The sequence below is a fragment of the Neopsephotus bourkii genome, unplaced genomic scaffold, assembly GCF_033783945.1.
Source record: "Neopsephotus bourkii isolate Nb327-2 ecotype Australia unplaced genomic scaffold, CSIRO-AGI_Nbou_v1 NB_1615, whole genome shotgun sequence".
Taxonomy (NCBI): Eukaryota; Metazoa; Chordata; class Aves; order Psittaciformes; family Psittacidae; genus Neopsephotus; species Neopsephotus bourkii.
The window spans coordinates 5,889,071-5,909,947 of record NW_026902090.1 but is presented as its reverse complement, the minus strand read 5'-3'; the positions used below and the strand labels follow the sequence as shown (position 1 = coordinate 5,909,947).

The window sequence follows — 20,877 nt, the reverse complement described above, 5'->3', positions numbered from 1 at the left end:
GTAATAACCTCTCCTTGTTTGTTCCTTTCAGCCCTAATGATTCTGTGATTCTATGAAAAGACTGAGTGGGCGAACTTCAGGAGACCAGTTACTCCATATATCTTATGTCCAAGTGTAAGATAATTTGAGTATTATTAGGCTATCATTTAGAACTTCTTTGGTTCCTATTACATGCTTAGAGAGAGAGCATAACAAAATCCTTCTGAGAAACTGTGATAACCTAAGCAGGGCAAGGAAGAATATTTCTTTCTTTGAGGGGTCTCAAAATGAGTAAGGGACAAGGAAAGATGAGTATGTGAAAAAGTGGTGTGAATGGACAGCTCTTCATGAAGTTCAATGACCTGTCTAATGGGCAACAACAGTACTGAATGTGCAATACTTTGTGGAAAGTACTCCAGTTTGGTCTCTCTTTAAATTATATTTCCTGTGGCTGAAGAACATACAGTCTTTTAGGTAGTATTTGCCAGTGAGAACTAATTTCTGAAAAAGCCACTGGATATTGCAGTAACTGGTGAGGAAAGAAGGGGAGTACCTTGACTTAGAGGGTGTTTTGCACCAATAGGTGCTGGTCTGTGAGTATCCCAGTAAGAAAGGCATTCAGAGTCTATGAAATATCAATTAAAATTATATCTGTTAGGGCTAGTGGTATAAAAAAGAGAGACTAATATAGGTAATCTAAGAGGCCTTTAGACACTGGAACCCCAAGTTGTGCAGCATCCGGTGGGCCTCTGATCCACGTTCAGCACATTGAGTGGACCCTGTCTGCAGAAGGGGTTGTCCATTTTGGTTGTTAAAGTTGGTACAGGATTTTCTTACAAGAAAACAACTATTCATAATTTCTTCTATCAAGTGGAAAGGATGTTCTTATGAGAATTTCTTGCTGCACTGTTGGACAAAGGCAAGGACACGCAGGTGGTGTTAACTGCTGGTGCCAACTGGATGCTGCCTGCAGGCTCCTCTGTTAAAATTAGTTAGCTGAGCTGATCCTGCAGCAAGGGGCATATGCAGTACAACACGAACACAAGGGCCACGGTTTATGTGCAGCACATCACAGACTTGGCCAACTCAACTTAACTCTTATGGGAGTCACCAACATCTCAGTATGAGATGATCTCCCAGTCAGGGTCAATGCAGAGGGCAAGGGATCTGGCAAGTGAAGCAAGACAGCTTAAAGAAGCCTGTTTCTTAAGTTAGAGTAATATTTGTATGGTCCCATCATTTGCAAATAATAGAATATGTTTTAGTGTCTGAGAATTTCAGTAATTTCAGTTCCTGTTGTGTGCTAGGAATTTTGTACTAGACATGCAGTAGTTTCCTACAAACTAAATTCAAAGAGTATAATTCTTCTTTATTATACAGCACATTGATCCGCAAGCTAGGAGGATTTTTCATTCGTCGAAAGTTAGATCAGAGTCCTGATGGTCGTAAGGACTTCCTCTACAGAGCTTTGCTCTATGTGGTATGTATTTCTTGTCTTTGTTTCTCTAGGTAGCATTTCAGTCAGGTGGCAAGTGGGAAAGTGAGTTCTGTCAGTCTGGGGATGTTTTTTACTGCTTTGAGTTTGTCTGAGGTGTCATGCTGCAGAAAAAGGATATATTTTTGTATGAAGTCTTGGCTGTATAGAATAAAATTGAATGCCCAGCAGCTTCAAAGATGAACAGATCTTCACCATGCATAATCCTTGTTAAAGAAAGTGAAATTAATGCCCTCTCAATTAATGTTAAACTTAAGCCTTTTTTCTCTGATTCCTTTTGTACTGGGGCAGATCTACACAGATTCTATAACTTAATGGAAGTCTCTGTTTATGATGGGTTGTTGTAATCCTTTGTGCCATTCAGTATAATAGCTGTATTTGCATCTTAGATAATAGGATGTACTGAGGAACCAGAAGGATTGATGTATGCAAATTGACTAGATCAGCTGTTGCTAGAGATGCTGTTCCTGAGCAAATGGCATTACACTGCTTGTATATTCATGCAAATTCAATTGCAGTTTGGTCTGGGTTTATGTCAAGGATTAATCATTAGTTTTATTTTTTTTCACAAGTATTCATGCCATCTCATGATCTTCCAGTGTTTGCAAAAGGAAATGGTTGCTGACAATATATTTCAAATTTTGCCAATATAATTTTTTCTTCTTTTCCAACCTTTTTGTATTCAGCACATAGAAGAATTGCTGAGACAGCAGCAGTTTTTAGAAATATTCTTGGAAGGCACGCGGTCTCGAAGTGGAAAGACATCTGGCGCTAGAGCAGGTCTTTTATCTGTAGTGGTGGATGCTCTCTTCTCAAATGCTACTCCTGATGTCCTAATTATACCTGTGGGAATCTCTTATGATCGCATAATTGAAGGTCACTATAACAGTGAACAGCTGGTAAGAGCAATTGAACAACTTGTTTTGCCTAGGGGATTTTCTGTTTATGTGCAGGAAAATGTGTTACATGCATAAATGATGTGCTAGTAATCCTCTGTCTCATGTCCTTGGTGTTAGTGTTGTAGAGTGTACAGCCATGAATCATAAAACCTCTCTAATAGGGAGTGCTGAGGTATAGGTGACATAGTTCTAAATGCAAATTCGTGACCTATCCACTTGAACGTGTTACTTTTTATCTATGGAAAAAAATAGTTCTCTATATTTAATTGAAGTTGTAAGGTGTGTCAAAAGGCTCAACCTTGTTTTGTCTGCTGTCACATGCATTTTAATTTTAGTCATAGCCTTTTAATTGCAAATTGGGGAAAAAAACAACAAAACGATGACCTCTGTTTTCCAGGGCAAGCCTAAGAAGAATGAAAGTATTTGGAGTATAGCTAGAGGAGTCTTCAGAATGCTGCGGAAGAACTATGGGTGTGTCAGAGTAGATTTTGCACAACCGTTTTCCTTAAAAGTAAGTTTCATATTTTGAAGATCCTTCTTAAGGCTTGGCATTTTCAGTGTTTCAGTAGTGGGGCACACTAACTTTACATTTTCTCTTTGTGGGTTGTCGTCACAAACATTATCTCCTGAAGTTCATTCTGGTGGGACCAAAGTATCCCTGGTTTGCTGATTGTGTGAGTCTTTGGACACATTTGTTTGTCAGTGTCAGAACTGATATAAAGTGTAGTTTAGTTTTGAAGTAGTGTAAGTATTCTTACTGGGGTGAGAATCTTTAAAATGATCCTTGCATCATGTAGTAATTCTTTGTAGGGACATTTGGAGTTGAAGGAAACGGAATACTGTTCTCCAGTTTAAGCAATTAATTGGCTTACCCTGTTGTTGAGAAAGGTCAATTATCTCACTGTACTTACAAAAATTGCTAAGTAAATCAGTAGTTGTTAAAGTATCATGGATAATATGTCATAAAACCCTGCATGTTCTTTACAAGTCATAGTTTGTTATTAGTTTACATCTATTACCTACAGTAGCGCACCAAATACTGTTGTGTAGTTTCTGAGCGAATGGGGTGATGCAGAAGTATTTGCCTTCACTTCTTAAATTTTCTCTGATCTCTCTCCAGAATCTGCTAGTACTATACTTACCTGCATTTCTCTAATCTTGTGTTCTGCTACAGCATACCTTATTTTTAGTGTGACTTTAATAAGATTAGCTACTGTAACAACAGCCTACTAGGGCATTATTCAAATTAATTAGGTGTTCTTCTTTCTGCCCTACTTCTCTCAGCAAAGCAGTAGGTTGGAGAGCTTTGGAGGGTTCAGTTACCACAGCATGAAATTACTGTGACCGTCTGCACTGCATTATAATTGATGCAGTTCATTTCCAAAGGAGAAGGCTTGGGCTATTCTTGGTGGGGAGTTGACAATTGTTGGATCAGTATAAGGAAAAGAAGGTTATCTGCCCTCTTAATCTAGTGAAATGCTAATCACTCTTTACCTTCCTAGCAACCTCCTTCAGTTCTCATTTGTCTCTCTGTTCATTTTTGGACTCCAGAAACGTAATAAATTACATACATTTTGTGAAGTATTCCTTAATCAAGGTTTGCAAAGTGCAACTGTGTTTTTAAATTGAAGTTATGTCACTGCAGGTTTCTGTAAAGGAGATGAGCTTTGGGGGTTAATTTCGGGCATCTGCAGTTCTGTGGGCACAGGCTTAGAAGCAGGAGAGTGTGAGCTGGCTGTGAAAGTCTTTTAAGCGGCTTTCCTGGGAAGAAACTGTTTTCCTGACCAGCAGGTTAAGTGGCTCTTTAGTTTTCCAGTCTTTATAGAAACTGCAAGAACACAGTGTCCTGAAAGCAGAGTAATGTAAATGCTAGCCTGTAAGGAGACGTGTTTGGCTTTTGACAAATCAGGGATTCAAGAATTCTAAGCATGTGGTACCCTCCTTGCTTCCTTGGTGCTTTAGTTTGTTGCACTGTAAGGGGTCTTACAACTAGAGTATCTATCCTAGTGTTTACCTATGGAGGAGTTCCCTACCCTGGTATTTGAGAAAAGCAGCAGCAAGCAATAATTACAGTCTCCATGTCGCTTCTGAATGGATATTACTTTGCTCTCTCTCATGTTCATGAAGGCAGTTCTCATTAATTTAATCATGGAGAAGCTAGTCTCAAAGGAGTTGCTCCCAGCGCAGTACTGACAGGGTTTATGTATTCTTTTTGTTGCAGTGGTTTTTATGAAGTACAGATTTCTTGCTATGAAAGTCTGCCTTTTCACAGAATAAAATCAAAAGTGAATAAACTTGAAAACTTTTTATTTCTGTGACCTAATTACTGATTTTTTAATGAAAGCTATTTTGATTTGCAGTTGTTTTTTGGGTTTTGGGTTTGTTGTTTTTTTTTTTTTTTTTAGTAATTGCCTTTTTCATATAATAATATTATCAGTTCAGTGCAAGAATAAGGTAGGAAAAGTACCAAAAAACCCCAACAAAACAAGTCATCTCTTTACAGGAATATGTAAACAGCCAAAGTCAAAAACCTGTGCCTGCTCCTCTTTCTTTGGAACAAGCATTGTTACCAGCTATACTTCCATCAAGGTACAGATTTTCTGGGGGTTGGGAAGAGAGAAGGCATGTTGGAGTGTGCTTGTTATTTTAGTTTTCTAACGTTACATTCCAAGCAGTGCTTGAACTCCCCGTTGTGTATAGAAAAACGGAAAACTTGGATAATTGTAACTGAAGTTTGAGTTGCATTCTTTCTGGATAGCTCTGTTTAAATAAGCTCAAGGAGGCTTTTTTCTTTTTTTAATTTTAGTGAGCTCTGTAGGTTTAATTTTATTTTCTTTTTTAATAACTTTGGCAAAAATGACACCTATCCTGGGTTTAGCAGTAGCAGTCGTTTTTTCTCTTTCTTGGTAGCTGGTGATGAGGTGTTGTATTCTCTTCCCTTGTTATTTCCTTTATCATTACCGTTATTGGTGGTAGCAGTAGTGATTTGTGTTATACCTTAGTTACTAAACTGTTCTTATCTCAACCCATGGGAGTTGCATTCTTTTTGATTCTACTCTCCGTCCCTCCGGGCATAGGGGAAGGGCAAGAAGGGGGGGGGGGAGGGAGTGAGTGAAAGCTGTCTGGCTGGGGTCAAACCACGACAACACCCTAAATGAAAACCAAGGGATTTGTTTTGAAACCTCAAAAACATTTCAGGTGGGTTTTGATGTAATTTCAAAGCAAATAGAACTTGGGACTGAGTACCCTTGCTCAAGGAGGTGACTGTCACATCCAGAACTGCAACCCTGTGCACAGGGGTTAGATCTTCATTTGTTATATGGATAAACATTTTTGTTCAGGTGTTTGCTGGACTTGCACAAGCTGGTGTGGTCCTGGTAGAGACAAAATCAGTCATTTGTCTTTACGAAGTTGTAGGTCCATAAAAAAGACCATTTCTAGTTTGCAGGGAGGCTAGGCTGGAAATTGCCTTTTGGGCAGGTTTGCTTTTTATGTACTGTTGTCTAAATGTCATAATGTGAATTTTTATTATGTATTCAGACCTAATGATACTGTGGATGAAGGTGCAGAGGCCTCACTGCCCAACTCCAGGGATATCACCAGTGAACCCTTCAGAAGAGAACTAATATCCAACTTGGCTGAGCATATTTTGTTCAGTAAGTGTTATAGCATCACTATCAGCTACCTGCTTTGTTTTGCTGATTGCATGAACTAACTGGCTGTTTGGTAATGTACTTCCCGATTCCCTCCATTCAGTTGATCATTTCGTGATTTCAGATGCTCTATTTACAGTTCTCTATCCTTTGTCTGCCTCCCTCCCTCTTTACAGTTTAATTAAATCTCTTTCTGATCAAATATAAGCTTTTTATTTTGTTTTGTTAACTTTTGTATTCCTTGGACTAGTGTACTGAACTTGCTGTACTCTGAAGTGTTTCATTGTTATATTGATACACTGATGTCTTATCACTTCTTTTAAGAAGCCATTGTAGTGTCTTAATGGCATTATTTAAGATCATACTCACATGAACTCATCTAGCTGTGTGGACCAATGATGCCAGGTTTTATAGGTTATGTGGTGTGTTTTTCAGTCAGATCTGTGATCTGTAGTAAAAGAGATGCATACAAAACAGTAGTTAGTAAACTTTTAAGCTTTACTCAGCTTTCTTAGTTCAAATTAATTTAATACTGTTAACATGTAGACAAAATACATCTTGTATTTAATTCAGAACATACAGTTCTGTGCCAATATTGCTAGTATTTGTATTGTTTTTTTTAAATGAGTGCTCTTTCAGTTGTTAACAATATTCTAAACATCACAGGTGCTTAACAGGTTTATCTTGTTTGCCTCTAGCTGCTAACAAGTCATGTGCTGTGATGTCTACCCACATTGTTGCCTGTTTGCTGCTGTACAGACACAGGCAGGTAAGGCCTCCATGCTGCTTAAATAGCCAGACATTACTGTGGCCCTGTTAATAAAAAAAATAGCATGTATTTTACTATTGCATGGTACTAAGAAGAAAAATGCATTTAAATTAAAGTGGATTTCAGGTAGTCTGAGTGCTAATATTTTAGTTGTTAGGGGATGCTTGAAGATAAGCCATTATTGATGGGGTGGTAACACTCATGTGGAAATAGATTTTGTAGTTTGAAATGTAGTTATGCTTTTCTTCCACAGAGAGCATGGGTTTGGTTGATTATATTAAGATTGTATTTTACATCTGAGACACGTTCACCACTGAATGTGCTAGAACCTCTTCTGTTAATTTTCAGATTAGTTTGGCTGTTCTTCAATACTAGAATATTATATCACAATGGCAGAAGGATACTAATGTTTAACTGAAGCCTTGTGCATGGGGCTTGGAGAAAATAGTTTTTTCTCCTACAAGCGTGTTTTGCACTTTTTTGTCTGAAATTCCTTCTCTTTCTAATCTGAAGCTTTCATTACACATAAATTGAGAATGAATTGAGAAATACTGTGCAGATAGGTAGTCTTGCTTATGGAGGACGGTGTCGACATTCCCGTCAGTCTATTCTTTCCAATTTCCTGAAATAATGGGACCAAAGAAGCACTTTATGGTGTGGTCTGAAGCCAGCTTGACTAAAAGCTTTTCCGTGTGTCCCCAGCCAGTTGAACAGTTCCTTTATTTACAACATTTCTAGGTAATTGATCATTAATTTTTTAGCATAGGTAGTGGAAATAAGGTATCTCTAACAAGTTCTTGAAGAACAACTCTGGTCTCTGGAGGCTGTGAAATAAACCAAGATGCAAACAAAAAAACATTGCATTCCCAAATAACTGCATGGCTTTAAAATAAAATTACATGTAATTCAAAACCTGTGGGCTGTGTGCAAAGTCTCTATGAAAATTTTTGCTCATATGACTGTTGTGATTTGGCTTATTGACAGCGTACAGTGTATTGTTTGTGTTTGCTATATATGTGGTTCTGTGGTTTACAGATAAACATCTGTGCAGAAAAATTAACTGTGTGACTCTGTTTTTCTTCCTAGGGAACTGATCTTTCCAGGTTGGTAGAAGATTTCTTCTCTATGAAAGAGGAGGTCTTAGCCCGTGACTTTGACTTGGGATTTTCAGGGAACTCAGACGATGTTGTCATGCATGCCATCCACTTGCTGGGGAACTGTGTAAATATCACAAACACAAGCCGAAACAATGAGTTCTTCATCACTCCCAGCACAACGATACCTGCTGTCTTTGAACTCAACTTCTACAGCAATGGAGTGCTTCATGTATTCATTAAAGAGGCCATTATTGGTATGTTTCGGGGTTTTTTACCAAGGAAAGGCTTTCTTGTAACCCATGAAGTCAAAGTATCTGCACAAAAAACCTCATCAGTTTTTCATGTAATTTACTTTTATATATTTCCTTCCTCTCCCCTTCAACGCTTGTGTTTTGATTGTGGAATGTTTCCACTCATTTTTGCCATCATCCTTGATCTTCCTTGGAAGTATTTGTGTATTGGTCACAGCCATAGGCAAGGCACTATCAGAGTTTGAGTGTAGATAGCAAAACCTGTGCTTTTACACAAACAAAATAGGGGTGACTTCTGTCTTCATTCTTCAGTTACATGTGTAATGTTTGACTGCTTTTAGGCCAGAAATAGACAAACCAAAAGTTTTGTTTCCTTTGCTATAAAGCTCTTTGGAAAAATAAACTTTTGCTTATGTTTGTTTCTGCTGTAGCCTGCAGTCTTCATGCGGTTCAGAGCAGGAGGTACAGAAATGGTACCAATGGTGCTTCTCCCAGTTTGATTAGTCAAGAGCACCTGGTCCGAAAAGCTGCCAGCTTGTGTTACCTGCTTTCTAATGAATTTACTGTATCTTTGGTAAGTAATTGCATTATTGCCCACGTTTTAAATTTTTGTTCTGCTTGTAACTGCATATGTTATTTTAAAATGAAATGGTGCTTTTTTTAAGTGTCACAGTTCTGTTACGTTTGCTTTAAGGACAATCTGATGGTAGTGGGTAGCAAGAGGCTGAATTTAATTTGACAAAGATAGCGTTGTTCCATTTTCTTCAAGGAAATCTCTGGACATTTGAATGAATGTGGTTCATCAGGAGAGTTCGTCCAAAAGATGTCTGGCATGAGATAACATGTGAATTAACTTGCCAAACTCCTGTCGCTACCTAGTTTCTTTGGCAAGGTGTGACAACATTGTTTGATCCTGTTTCAGGGATGCGTACTGAGTGCATGCCTGCTCTCATGCAAGTCCTGAAGTGGGTGATGCTGGGGTGAGCCTGTGGTATTTCTGCTGTGCTGGCTTTGGGCTTTTCCTGAGAGAGAAAAGCTGCTCACTCTATTTCTGTCAGCTTCCCACAATTAGAGATTGGGCTTCTTAATGCCTTCTACCAGATTTTGCGGTGTTTATGTCATTAGACCATGACAACTCTATCTGCATTCTGCTTAAATTTTTTTACTTAAGGAAATACAGGTTTCTGAGAGTACCCAGCTTATATGGGCTTGCATAGATGATTGAAATAATGCTGGGAACTAAGGCTCCAGATTCTGAAGATACTCTTATTTTTCATAGGAGTGCAAGTCCCAGTGTGCCATGCCTAGCACTTTGTGGCAACGTTAAATGTGGCCTGACATTGGTTTTGGTTTGTTACAAAACACTGAAGAAAGCTGATTCTGTCTTAGTTCTCAGACACTCTGTATCCTTACGCTCTGGAGACTTGCAATTTTAAATGCTAGATTTATTTTTACTTATTTTTTTAATGTGTAGAATTACTTAGAATTCTGGGGATTCTTGTATTTGTGCTTAAACTTGTACACATATTTCTGACTTTTGCCTTTATAAATGAAGCATAAGCCAAATTTAGTATTTTTGCCTCTGCAATAATGTAGCTCGTATGGTGGGGCTCTTCAGTGATCTTATCCTTTTGCTTTCAGAGGTGGTAATTTTAACTTAGAGATATTTTGTACATCATTATGAACAAAGTAAAAGGTTGTGTTTTCGGGGGGTGTTCTGTTTTGGGGTTTGTTTTGTTTGTTACTTTTTATTTTATTCAGAGTTTCAAAATACATAGGAAACTTTTCCCTTTCTAAGTAAATAACTGGTGTAAGCGTCAATGATTTTAGTTTTACAATGGTTTTATTCCAGAATTGTTTAACTAAAATTTGGTTAGAGGTGATTAAAATGGGAGAATATTTGATGTGGTTTTTTACCAGCATAATAATGCATTTCTTAAGAAAACATTGGACAAGATTCAAATACCCTGTTTCACTATAATTTTTTTAATGTCTGCCAGGATAAACATAAGAGTGGTGCATTGGGATTACGGTGAATCTGCAGTAACTGGTTAGAAAGGAATAATAAGTGCTGTATCTAAAACATTCGTACAGACCAGGGAGCTGGTCTTGCTGTAATGGTTATGATGGATATGATTTTTTCAGTGCATTTCTTTTATGTTGTGCAGCCTTGCCAGTTGATCTATCAAGTTTGCCATGAATCCGTGGAAAGGCTGATTCAATACGGCATTCTTCTGGTGGCCGAGGTAAAGTGATAGAGATATTAAATGAGCTTTGTTTTATGTACTTGACTTTAGTCATAGTAGTTTGTTTCTTAATTATGAGCCTTGTTCTAAATACATGCTGCTACTGAAAGCTTGTATTAATGAGTTCAGGACCTATACTATTCATTCCTACACTATAAGCATCAGACATTTGGGTATAGCCATCATGTGATACTATTAATGACTCTGTAATTTCATTGTGCCGTTAAACCTACCAAGGAAGACACGTTTTATACTGTCTTGTAAAATGGGGATTTATTTTATTATTGGAGCCCTTTCAGACTGTAGCATAGTTATGTGGGCATTTACTTTCTACTCTACAGGAGTCAGTAGTCCAGATTTTTTGTCCTTATTTGATTCTTTCGCATTGATCTCAAAGTGATTGTACACCTCTTCTACTAGCACAATTGCAGGTTCAGGGACATACTGGAGTTACTGTATGGTACAATCTGCCATAGGTGTACAGTATAAAGAAAACCTGGGGAAGAGGGAGCAGCTGACTTGCCATACCTTTGCTTCCCCAGCTTTTTTTGTGCACAGTAAACAAACCTCGATGCCCAGGAGGAAGTAGCAAGAGCATAGGTTGCCCAAGGAGGTTGTGAATGCTCCATCCCTGGCAGCATTCAAGGCCAGGTTGGACGAGGCCTTGGGTAATATGGTTTAGAGCGAGGTGTCCCTGCCCATGGCAGGGGGGTTGGAACTTGATGATCTTAAGGTCCTTTCCAACCATAACTATTCTATGATTCTATGTGGAAAAGAAGTTATGCATTTGGCTGCTTTCTTCTTGCAGCTGTCCAGTTTCAGAGGCTAGAGATGCTTCTGGTATATTTGAAAGTGGCCACTGCTTCACTCTAATCTTACTGCATACCTCTTGATACATGCTTCCATTTTTAATATATGTAGCCATAGGTGGTGCTGTTTTCTTAATACAACTGGATATTAAACATTCTCCTCTGGAGTTACAAGTGCTTGCTTTTTATCTGAACTAATGACACGTTGTGAGGCACTAGGTTGTAATCGTTATGAGATAAAGCCAAAAATAAATGTGAATCAGAGGATTAGAAAGAAACCTGTATGTTCTGTACGTGGGGCCAGATGAGGAAAATAGGTGTGGACTGTAGTGGATACACACCTCTGTCTTCTCAAGCATGAAACCTGTCTTGAGGGTTCTTCTGTAAGTTTTGGTTGCGAGTCTGGTACTTTACAACTGGAACATAGATAGATGTCAGGCAGTATATAAGTCTTTGTATGTGCTGTCTGATACACGTCACCAGTGCAACATTTGAACACATAGGAAGGACATATATTCCATCAGTGCATTCCTTTTTAGAAAACCTCTGAACCTGCTTACTCTTTTTAAAATGTTAAGAATTTGCATAATCAGTAGAAACACTGCAAGCAGTGGTTGTTTCGTGAGTTCGGACAGGCTGGAAATGTTTGTGGGGGTTTTACAACCTGTTCTCTAAGAAAGGTCGCTAGCTTCTGCCCTTCCAGTGATTTCAGTTTGTTGCTGACATTAACGCATTGATAAATTTCACATTATATTGAGCTTCATTGACCCCTGCTATTTTTTTTAGCACTTTTCCTGTGATTCTAGCATCTGCTTCAAAAACTAAGAAATATTCCTAACACCTATTGATTTCTGGTCTTTTTCTAAACTTATTTTACCATTTCTGCTTTATTCAGAATGTAAGATTGGAGGGATGTTATTCTTCATTAGCTGAGAGGCCTTTTTCATTGACATTAATGTGACAGTAATCACATCTGTGAGGTGTCTGTTATCCATTTGGTTTTAATCTTGCCTGATTAACGTTTCTAAATGGAATAACTGTGAGGGGTCTTTCTTCAGTGATGTAGTATTGGTGAACTCTGAAAAAAATCTTTGTGTTCTAGTACTTTGAGCAGAACAAGTAATGGTGAATGAGTGCTGCTAAGGCTTCCCTTACGCTTTCTAATGCAACTAAAAGCACTTTTGTGACAAGTGCTACTATATGGCCTCTGGTAGGAAGATTCAGCAACACTTTTGCATTTTTCTGTGATGGGCAAACTATAAAGAAAAACAGCCTTTTTTCACCAAATATCTCCTTTCTTTCTGCTTGTCTCAACCCTATCTATAATTGGGTCTCACCTGCTTTCATGAAATTCTGGTTAGCAAATGGACTAATTCGCATGAGATTATAAAAGAAATCTATTGTTTGTCTGGGTTTGGGTTCTTATTTATCACTTTGCCTTTCAAATTTAAGCAGGATGATCAGGAGGACGTTAGCCCCAGTCTTACAGAACACCAATGGAATAAAAAACTCCCTGAGCCGTTATCTTGGAGAAGTGATGAGGAAGATGAAGACAGTGATTTTGGAGAAGAGCAGAGAGATTGCTACCTGAAGGTAATATGATCCTAGGGCTACTAACATTGAAGCCTGTTGTGGGAAATACAAACTACTTCACTAGTCAGGGTAATGATAATTTCTTATTATTGGCTCGCAGTGTTTGGTGCATTTGCTACCATCAGTAAAATGCCTTTCACTCCTCCCCATGAGGAAACATCCAAAGAATAATCTCATAGGAGGTGGAAAGACAATGGTTACTGTCATGAAAACCTGAAAAAGGCTTAAGTGTCTTAGGACCTCAATGTTTTATTCTTTATTGACTGCATACACTCTAAAAGGGGCACATCTGGCTGGTATTTATTTTCAACCTGAATTTCACTTCATAGATTGATCGTGTTGATGTTAGCCATAATACAAGTTTTCTTACAGGGCTGACACAAACACTGTGAGGATACCTTGTTAACACTTAGAAATCCATGCCCATCTGAATATATGGCAACCTTTCTCTTGGCTGCAGAACAGTGCAATGTCTTTAATTTTTTCTTAGAAAAATAGTTATTAATACCCTGATGGAGAAAAAAGTGACATGCAGTGACTGTTTTGTCCCTCATGGTAAACTGGTTGTCTGCTGGGCTTTCTTAATGTTCTATGTTGTGCCTCTTTTTTGTATTAAGAATTACTTTGGCTACTGCTGTGCCATATACTGTGTTGCAGGGCGTTTCTTGTTTCCACTGGTCTCTGTCACTTAAGCTCTTGTTGCCCTCTCTTAGGTGAGCCAGTCTCAGGAACACCAGCAGTACATCACTTTCCTGCAGAGGTTGTTGGGACCTTTACTGGAGGCATATAGCTCTGTTGTCATCTTCGTGCACAATTTTAGTGGTCCTGTTTTAGAGTCTGAATACCTTCAAAAGTTACACAGGCACTTAATAAGCAGGACGGAGAAGAATGTTGCTGTATATGGTACGTTAAACTGTTTTTGGAACTGGATTTGATTCATTCTGTTCCTCCTATCACAAGGTAGCCCAAATCCAACTGCAGTTCGCTTACATCTGGGTTTTCTTTCTTGCAGCTGAGAGTGCTACCTACAGTCATGTGAAAAATGCATTGAAAGTCTTTAAGGAAATTGGGGTAAGTGTGCAGTGATCAGAGCTGGAGACTGTTGAGTTTCATTTTAATAGTGAGCAATTTTGACAATTCATGGAACCTGTTCAATGTCAGTTCAAAATCTGTGAATGTATCTGTGCACATGTATTGTGGGTTTTGAGCACTTTGCTTTCCTTAAAGCTTAGGGCTGTAGGAGAAGAACACATACTGGGGAACAGGGCACTTCTTGCCCCTGAGAAAACCAGTTTAGATGAGGGCTGGGTAACTAGATACTTTCATTCACAGCAAATGAAGTTCCTGTGCTCTATTCCATGTCCTTACTGGACACAAGTGACTATGTTGGAAGGCTGAGAGCATGCTCTGTTCTTATTAACACCTACATTTCATTTTGGATGACTACTTAAATCTTCAGAAAGTGTTAGCTGAATTTTGACTTAAAAGTGATCAGTACTCCAGGGGAACCATCCCAATAGACCCACAGTGTCCACCATGAGGATACAGGTGTTCTTTAAAATAAAGGATCAGTTTTGCACTTTACTACTAGCATTTTTAATTTTAAATCACCTAACTGTCCGGGAAGCTAGGGACCAGGTTAGGAAAGCTAAGGCCCAGTTAGAATTAAACTTGGCTAGGGATGTTAAGGATAACAGGAAGGGATTCTACAGGTACATAGCAAATAAAAAACAGACCAGGGACAGCGTAGGCCCCCTCAGGAAGCTCTCGGAGGACTAACTACACAGGATTTGGAGAATGCTGAGGTTCTGAATGACTTCTTTACCTTGGTCTTCACTGGCAAAGGCTCTGACTGCACCACCCAAGTCTTGGAAGGCAGACGCAGGGACTGTGAGAATGAAGACCTTGGGCCCACTGTAGGAGAGGAATTGGTTCGAGACCACCTTAAAAATCTGAACGTGCACAACTCCATGGGTCCTGATGAAATCCATCTGTGGGTCATGAAGGAGCTGGCAAATGAAGTTGCTAAGCCACTGGCCATCATATTTGAAAAATCATGGCAGTCAGGTGAAGTTCCCGACGACTGGAAAAAGGGAAATATAACCCCCATTTTCAAGAAGGGGAAAATGGATGACCCGGGGAATTACAGACCAGTCAGTCTCACCTCTGTGCCTGGCAAAATCTTGGAGCAGATTCTCCTGGAAGGCATGCTAAGGCACATGAAAAACAACAAGGTGCTTGGTGACAGCCAGCATGGCTTCACCAAGGGGAAATCCTGCCTGACCAATTTGGTGGCCTTCTATGATGGGGCTACAGAAATTATGGAAAGGGGTAGAGCAGTTGATGTCATCTACCTGGATTCGTGTAAAGCATTCGACACTGTCCCACACGACATTCTTGTCTCTAAATTGGAGAGACATCAATTTGATAGGTGGACCACTTGGTGGATAAAGAACTGGCTGGATGGCCACACACAAAGAGTTGTGGTCAATGGCTCAATGTCCGGCTGGAGACCAGTAATGAGTGGTGTCCCTCAGGGATCAGTGTTGGGACCGGTCTTGTTCAACATCTTTGTCACTGACATGGACAGTGGGATTGAGTGCGCCCTCAGCAAGTTTGCCGATGACACCAAGCTGTGTGGTTCGGTTGATACGCTGGAGGGAAGGAATGCCATCCAGAGGGACCTTGACACGCTTGTGAGGTGGGCTGATGCCAACCTCATGAAGTTTAACCATGCCAAGTGCAAGGGCCTACACCTGGGTCGGAGCAATCCCAGGCACAGCTACAGGTTGGGCAGAGAAGAGATTCAGAGCAGCCCTGCGGAGAAGGACTTGGGGGTGCTGGTTGATGAGAAAATGAACATGAGCCAGCTTCAGTGTGCGCTTGTAGCCCAGAAAGCCAACCGTATCCTGGGCTGCATCAAAAGGAGCATGACCAGCAGGTCGAAGGAGGTGATCCTGCCCCTCTACTCTGCTCTCGTAAGACATCACCTGGAGTATTGTGTGCAGTTCTGGTGTCCTCAACATAAAAAAGACATGGAACTTGGAACAAGTCCAGAGTGGGGCCACAGGGATGATCAGGGGACTGGAGCACCTCCCGTATGAAGCTAGGCTGAGAAAGTTGGGGCTGTTCAGCCTGGAGAAGAGAAGGCTGCATGGAGACCTCATAGCAGCCTTCCAGTATCTGAAAGAGGCCTATAGGGATGCTGGGGAGGGACTCTTCATTAGGGACTGTAGTGATAGGACAAGGGGTAACGGGTTCAAACTTAAGCAGGGGAGTTTTAGATTGGATATAAGGAAGAAGTTCTTTACTGTGAGGGTGTTGAGGCACTGGAATGGGTTGCCCAGAGAGGTTGTGAATGCTCCATTCCTGGCAGTGTTCAAGGCCAGGCTGAACAGCCTTGAGTGACATGGTTTAGTGTGAGGTGTCCCTGCTCATGGCAAGGGTGTTGGAACTGAATGGTTTTAAGGTCCTTTCCAACCCTAAGTATTCTATGATTCTATGACTTCGTAAATGAGGGGGTTTTCTTTCAACTAAATAATACGGCTTCCTGAATGCCAGATGGAATTTAACATTTCAGTTTAGGAAACATCAGCATTTAGTTAGAGTATTGCTGGATAAGGGTTTTAAAATCTTTGTCTTTAATTCTAATGTAGTAAATAATCTAACAATAGTTATACTATAGTGAAGCCTATAGTAAAGGTATCTTCCTGTAAAAGCTGTAAAGGAAGCACATATCAAATCGATCATTTTTAATTCATTTTGCCATTGGAAAAGGGGAACTAGATAGCTTCTGCTAAGCGTCTATTCGTGGCATAGCATCTGAATTCTTGTTATCAGAGTGCTTACACTTCGAATTCAGATGCCTTTTAAATGCTTGTGTATCCCTTGCTGTTAAGAGCTGTCTGTTTATCATGCTTTTTCTCAGCTTCTATTCTTCCATACCACTTGAAGTACTTCAACATTGAGTGAATTCTAATAATATAATAACCCCCCATGACTCAGAGGTTGAAACTGGATGATCTTAAGGTCCTTTCCAACCCAAACCATTATATGAGTCTATGAATATCTAACAGCATTACCATGTAAGCCTTTGAGAAAGGGGAAAAAAAAGTCCTGTAAATGAGGGCAAATTTATTAAAGACCATAAAATTTTCATCATGAAAGAAAGGAGATCCCTGTAACATGGTGATACTTACATATATTCATGCTGTGCTTTAGGTTTTCAGTCAGACAGCACAAAGAAGAGACACCATTTTGGATCTAAGCACTACGTTCCTACCTCAGCGCAACAGGCAAAAACTGCTGGAATTCATCATGAGCTTCATGGTATTATAGACCATCTATAGCACCTTATTCGAGGGACACGAAGACAGGTTTTGAGACTGTGTCAAAGCCTGGGAACATTTGCTAATCCTTCAAAGTGTGAGGTGCCACTCTCTGGGTAAGGCCTTCTCTGACTTGAACTACTGGAAGACAAGTGCCTTCTTACGTATACATTTATGGGTTTCTTACAGTCCCAATCTTGTTGTAATTACAGTGATACTCACATGACACTTTGGATACAAGTAATGAAACACGTTGCAAAAAATAAAGTAAATTATTAGAATTAGACTTAAAATTAAGAATAAAGTTTTATCAGTGTTATGTTTTAACTGTATTTTTAAAGACTGTAACAGATGCACAAATGCACATATTGGTGATCTGTAGCTAATCCTGAGTTCTTGAGTTTAGTGGCAACACAGATTATGGCATAAAGAAATTAATTCCGATTCAGTTTTACTGTTTTAAATAAATGGTTAAAAAATTGCTTAGGCAGGATAAATATTTCATGGATAAAGCCATAGTTTTTCATAAATATTAACATAAATGCCAAAATTCTAATAACAGTTACAGACATCTGAGAATAATGATCATGTAGCAGATGATTGTGAAAAACGCTGGCAGCAGGCACACCTTGCCCTCTTAGAGCAGTAGTAAACTGCACTAATCACTGCTGCCATGAAGAATGTGAGAGCAGCATTCTTGTTTTTATTATGGCGTCTGTCATTCAGCCAGGTAAAAGTCAGGAGACAGTTGCCTGAATGTGAGTATCTTGTAAAATCTTAGATTATTTAATTGAAAAAAGCTCTTAAGTTTGGGTTTGTGTTGTTTTTAATTAATAGGATGTCAGATTTGTTTTTTTGTAAAGTGAAGACTTGATTTGGTGAAATAATTGTGGCCCTAAAAATTTCAGCAATAACTTCCACAGTTCTTCGGAAACAAGTGTTCATATTGGATTCTGTTGTTGAGCAGGTCTAAATTGGCATGAAGTACTGACCTAGAAACACAGAAATTTCAGAAACAATGTACTTTTGACTCTGATCTACAGAGTCCAAACTGACTTACAAATAAAATCGTAGACCAATTTGTGATGAATAAATTCTGTCCTCTGAAACAGGACTCTGGTCTTGCGATTTGATCCTTTCGCATGGAGGACTTGCACTGTAGATTTCATCTTCTCTTCATGTGAGTGGAGATCAGATTGCAACCTGTAGTCCTGTATTTTAGTACAGCTGGTCTAGCTGAAGCAATAACTTGATGGTATGTGAAGCTGGTTTGTTTTGCTTGTGAAATGCGGTTTTCCTCATTTAGACTGCCTGCTATTTGGGGGAAATCGAACATTTGGATTACTGCAGTGTTTCACTTCATTCTCACATCCTGGCCTTGTGAACAGAAAATCCCCCACGCTTCATCATGTAGTCTCTGTTGCTTAACATAAATACGGAAAAACATACTTGAATCCCAGCACTTGCACTGTTAACGCCAGCACAAAACTGATGCAGACAATTTGAGTTTGTGGCCAAGGATCTTGCATTTATACTGCACATATATCAAAAGGAATGTTTCTGTACATTTTTTTAATAAATGCTATTAATATTTTAAACGGGCAGTTTATAGTTTATTAGCATTCTACTGTTAGCACTGTGAGACGCATGTGTTCTGTCACTAAACCAGGTGCTCTACAACACTTAACGAATTTCTGAACCAAAGCTACATACAATACGGATGGAAACTGACCCTAGAGTCTCTTTTCTTGTTGCATCCTTCTGCTGTCTCAGCAGGGTAGTGACTACATCGCACATACTTTGTCTTGTGAAGTCTTTCTAGCTATTTAGAAAACAGTTTCATCTCATACTAGCTGATGTTAACCTGACGAGTGCTCCATACAACAGTTGTTGCTGATGGCTTCCGTTTAATATCAAAAAGAAAAAGACTAGGTGCTTCTGAATAATGAGCTTTCATAGTTTACTGCATTTCAGTAAATCTCAAGTGTACTAACAGCAAAGATTGTACATCAAACAGGTTTTTCAAAGTAAAGCAATATGAAATAAAACTTGAGTCATTTTATGGAGAATGTTCCGCCAACTCATGTATTAGTTACTGTAAAACCCAGGAGTACTGTGGTCACCAGAGTGTTCTGGCTAGGTGTTAAAGATAAATGATAGCTTACATTTAACAATAAGTAAATAAATCTGGTTAATACAAATCAGTGAGTGGGTAGGGCAGTAATGCATGTGAATACACATTAATGCATCCATTGAGTATGCAGAGGGAGGGGGCACCTCTAAAACTAGTTTGGTTTGTATGAAAATAACCCTGCATGTGAGAAGTCAGTACTACAAATCATATGCCACTGGAAGCCTTTGCATTCTGCATCAAGTGTGTATGTATACATATATACGCAAATGTGTATATTATGACACATAAGAACTATGCTTTTCCCTGAAAATAAAGCACAGAATATAAAACTATCAGGCTGTAACAGTTAAAAACTGAAACCAACACTTTTGCACTGTATTTACACCTTCAGTGTCTTCTGATTCTTATTCATATCTCATGTTTCTTTTGTTGATAGAATTCCATGTTGAGTTAATTTCAGTGAAGGTGAAGTTAAGCAGTAAAGGAGAAAGGTCTGGCCCTGAATTACCACTGATGTATTTTAAGACTCTCCTCCTACAAAGACTTACACAAGTCTTGTCATTCTTGAGCATATTACTCAGGTGTGCAAGTCTTTTGGGGCCAGGATCTGTCAAGATATGAGAAACTTAATCTTTCCACATGCATCCCGTAGGTATCACATTTTTAGAGCGATGAAAATGTAGAATTCCCCTTCCCGTGCTGCCACAGCTATCCAGGCCCCAGGGATCATAAGCTTGTTAATACATTTACTTCCTACTCACACTGACGTTGGAGGCATACCTGCCTTCTTTTGGACAATATAGGGCTTTATTCACCTAGCTTTGATTAGGAAGCATATCCACACACTTGCATTCAGCTGACTGCTTGCTCCACAGAGAAATATTAGAACCACCAGGCAGAAGAAAGTTGGGCTGGGAGGTGATGTAAGATACTGTTGCTCTTGTGTTTCTGTGGTAATGAGCCTGATACTGCTCCTTGAGAACGTTACCATGTTTTACCTGTTATGTGTAATGCCGTGTCTGTTGTAGAAGCACAGAGGTGTACTGGAGTCATTTTAATACATTAAACTGTTTGCTAATATGACATTTAACAAGTTCTTCTAGTGTTTTTTGGGGTTGGTTTTGGTTTTCGTTTCTGTGTGTGTGTGGTTGGTCTGGGGGTTATTTTGGGGTTGTTTTTTAAATAACCTGCTAAGATAATTCATTCAGTAACTTTGGCCCATTTCAGGTCATTTCTGAGATTAAAAGCTTTCACTGTAAACTTATCTCTAGCAGTGTATGTACTGGAGCAGAACCATTTGACAAGTAGATTGGGGTGACATCCTGACTCCCTGGTCACTGTTTTGTTGTGCAGCAGCGTTATCATTTTGCTTCTCTATTTCCCCATCCCTGCAGGGCTCTTGTATGTGGCTTCCTCTTTTAAGCTTCCTCTCACCTTATGGGGGGTTTGGGGGTGTCATTCAGGAGTCTGGGATGACTCTGATGCTACAGACTGTCCGTTCTCATGACGATTTCAAGCTGACCTGGGGGGCAATAAGCACCTGTCAGCAATTCTGACAGCATCTGGCAAATATGAATCGATTGGAGTGGGGCTTTAATGCAATAAAACCTGCATAGATGATCAT

General features: G+C 39.4%; 1 protein-coding gene across 5 annotated transcripts in view; it reads left to right on the top strand.

The window, feature by feature from the left end:
- The window catches only part of GPAM (glycerol-3-phosphate acyltransferase, mitochondrial), a 46,743-nt gene extending 26,407 nt beyond the window's left edge, over positions 1-20,336 (top strand). For 4 of the 5 annotated variants that reach the window (XM_061372673.1, XM_061372676.1, XM_061372677.1 and 1 more), the window contains exons 9-21: positions 1,360-1,459; positions 2,161-2,373; positions 2,771-2,884; positions 4,877-4,962; positions 5,914-6,029; positions 6,725-6,795; positions 7,882-8,146; positions 8,575-8,717; positions 10,312-10,389; positions 12,651-12,791; positions 13,505-13,694; positions 13,804-13,862; positions 17,013-20,336. In XM_061372673.1, coding sequence (XP_061228657.1) covers positions 1,360-1,459; positions 2,161-2,373; positions 2,771-2,884; positions 4,877-4,962; positions 5,914-6,029; positions 6,725-6,795; positions 7,882-8,146; positions 8,575-8,717; positions 10,312-10,389; positions 12,651-12,791; positions 13,505-13,694; positions 13,804-13,862; positions 17,013-17,129 — 1,693 coding nt within the window. In that variant the 3' untranslated portion in view covers positions 17,130-20,336. The remainder of the gene's footprint in view (positions 1-1,359; positions 1,460-2,160; positions 2,374-2,770; positions 2,885-4,876; positions 4,963-5,913; positions 6,030-6,724; positions 6,796-7,881; positions 8,147-8,574; positions 8,718-10,311; positions 10,390-12,650; positions 12,792-13,504; positions 13,695-13,803; positions 13,863-17,012) is intronic. The other variant, XM_061372672.1, reaches the window with a different exon arrangement.
- The last annotated feature ends 541 nt before the right edge of the window (positions 20,337-20,877 follow it).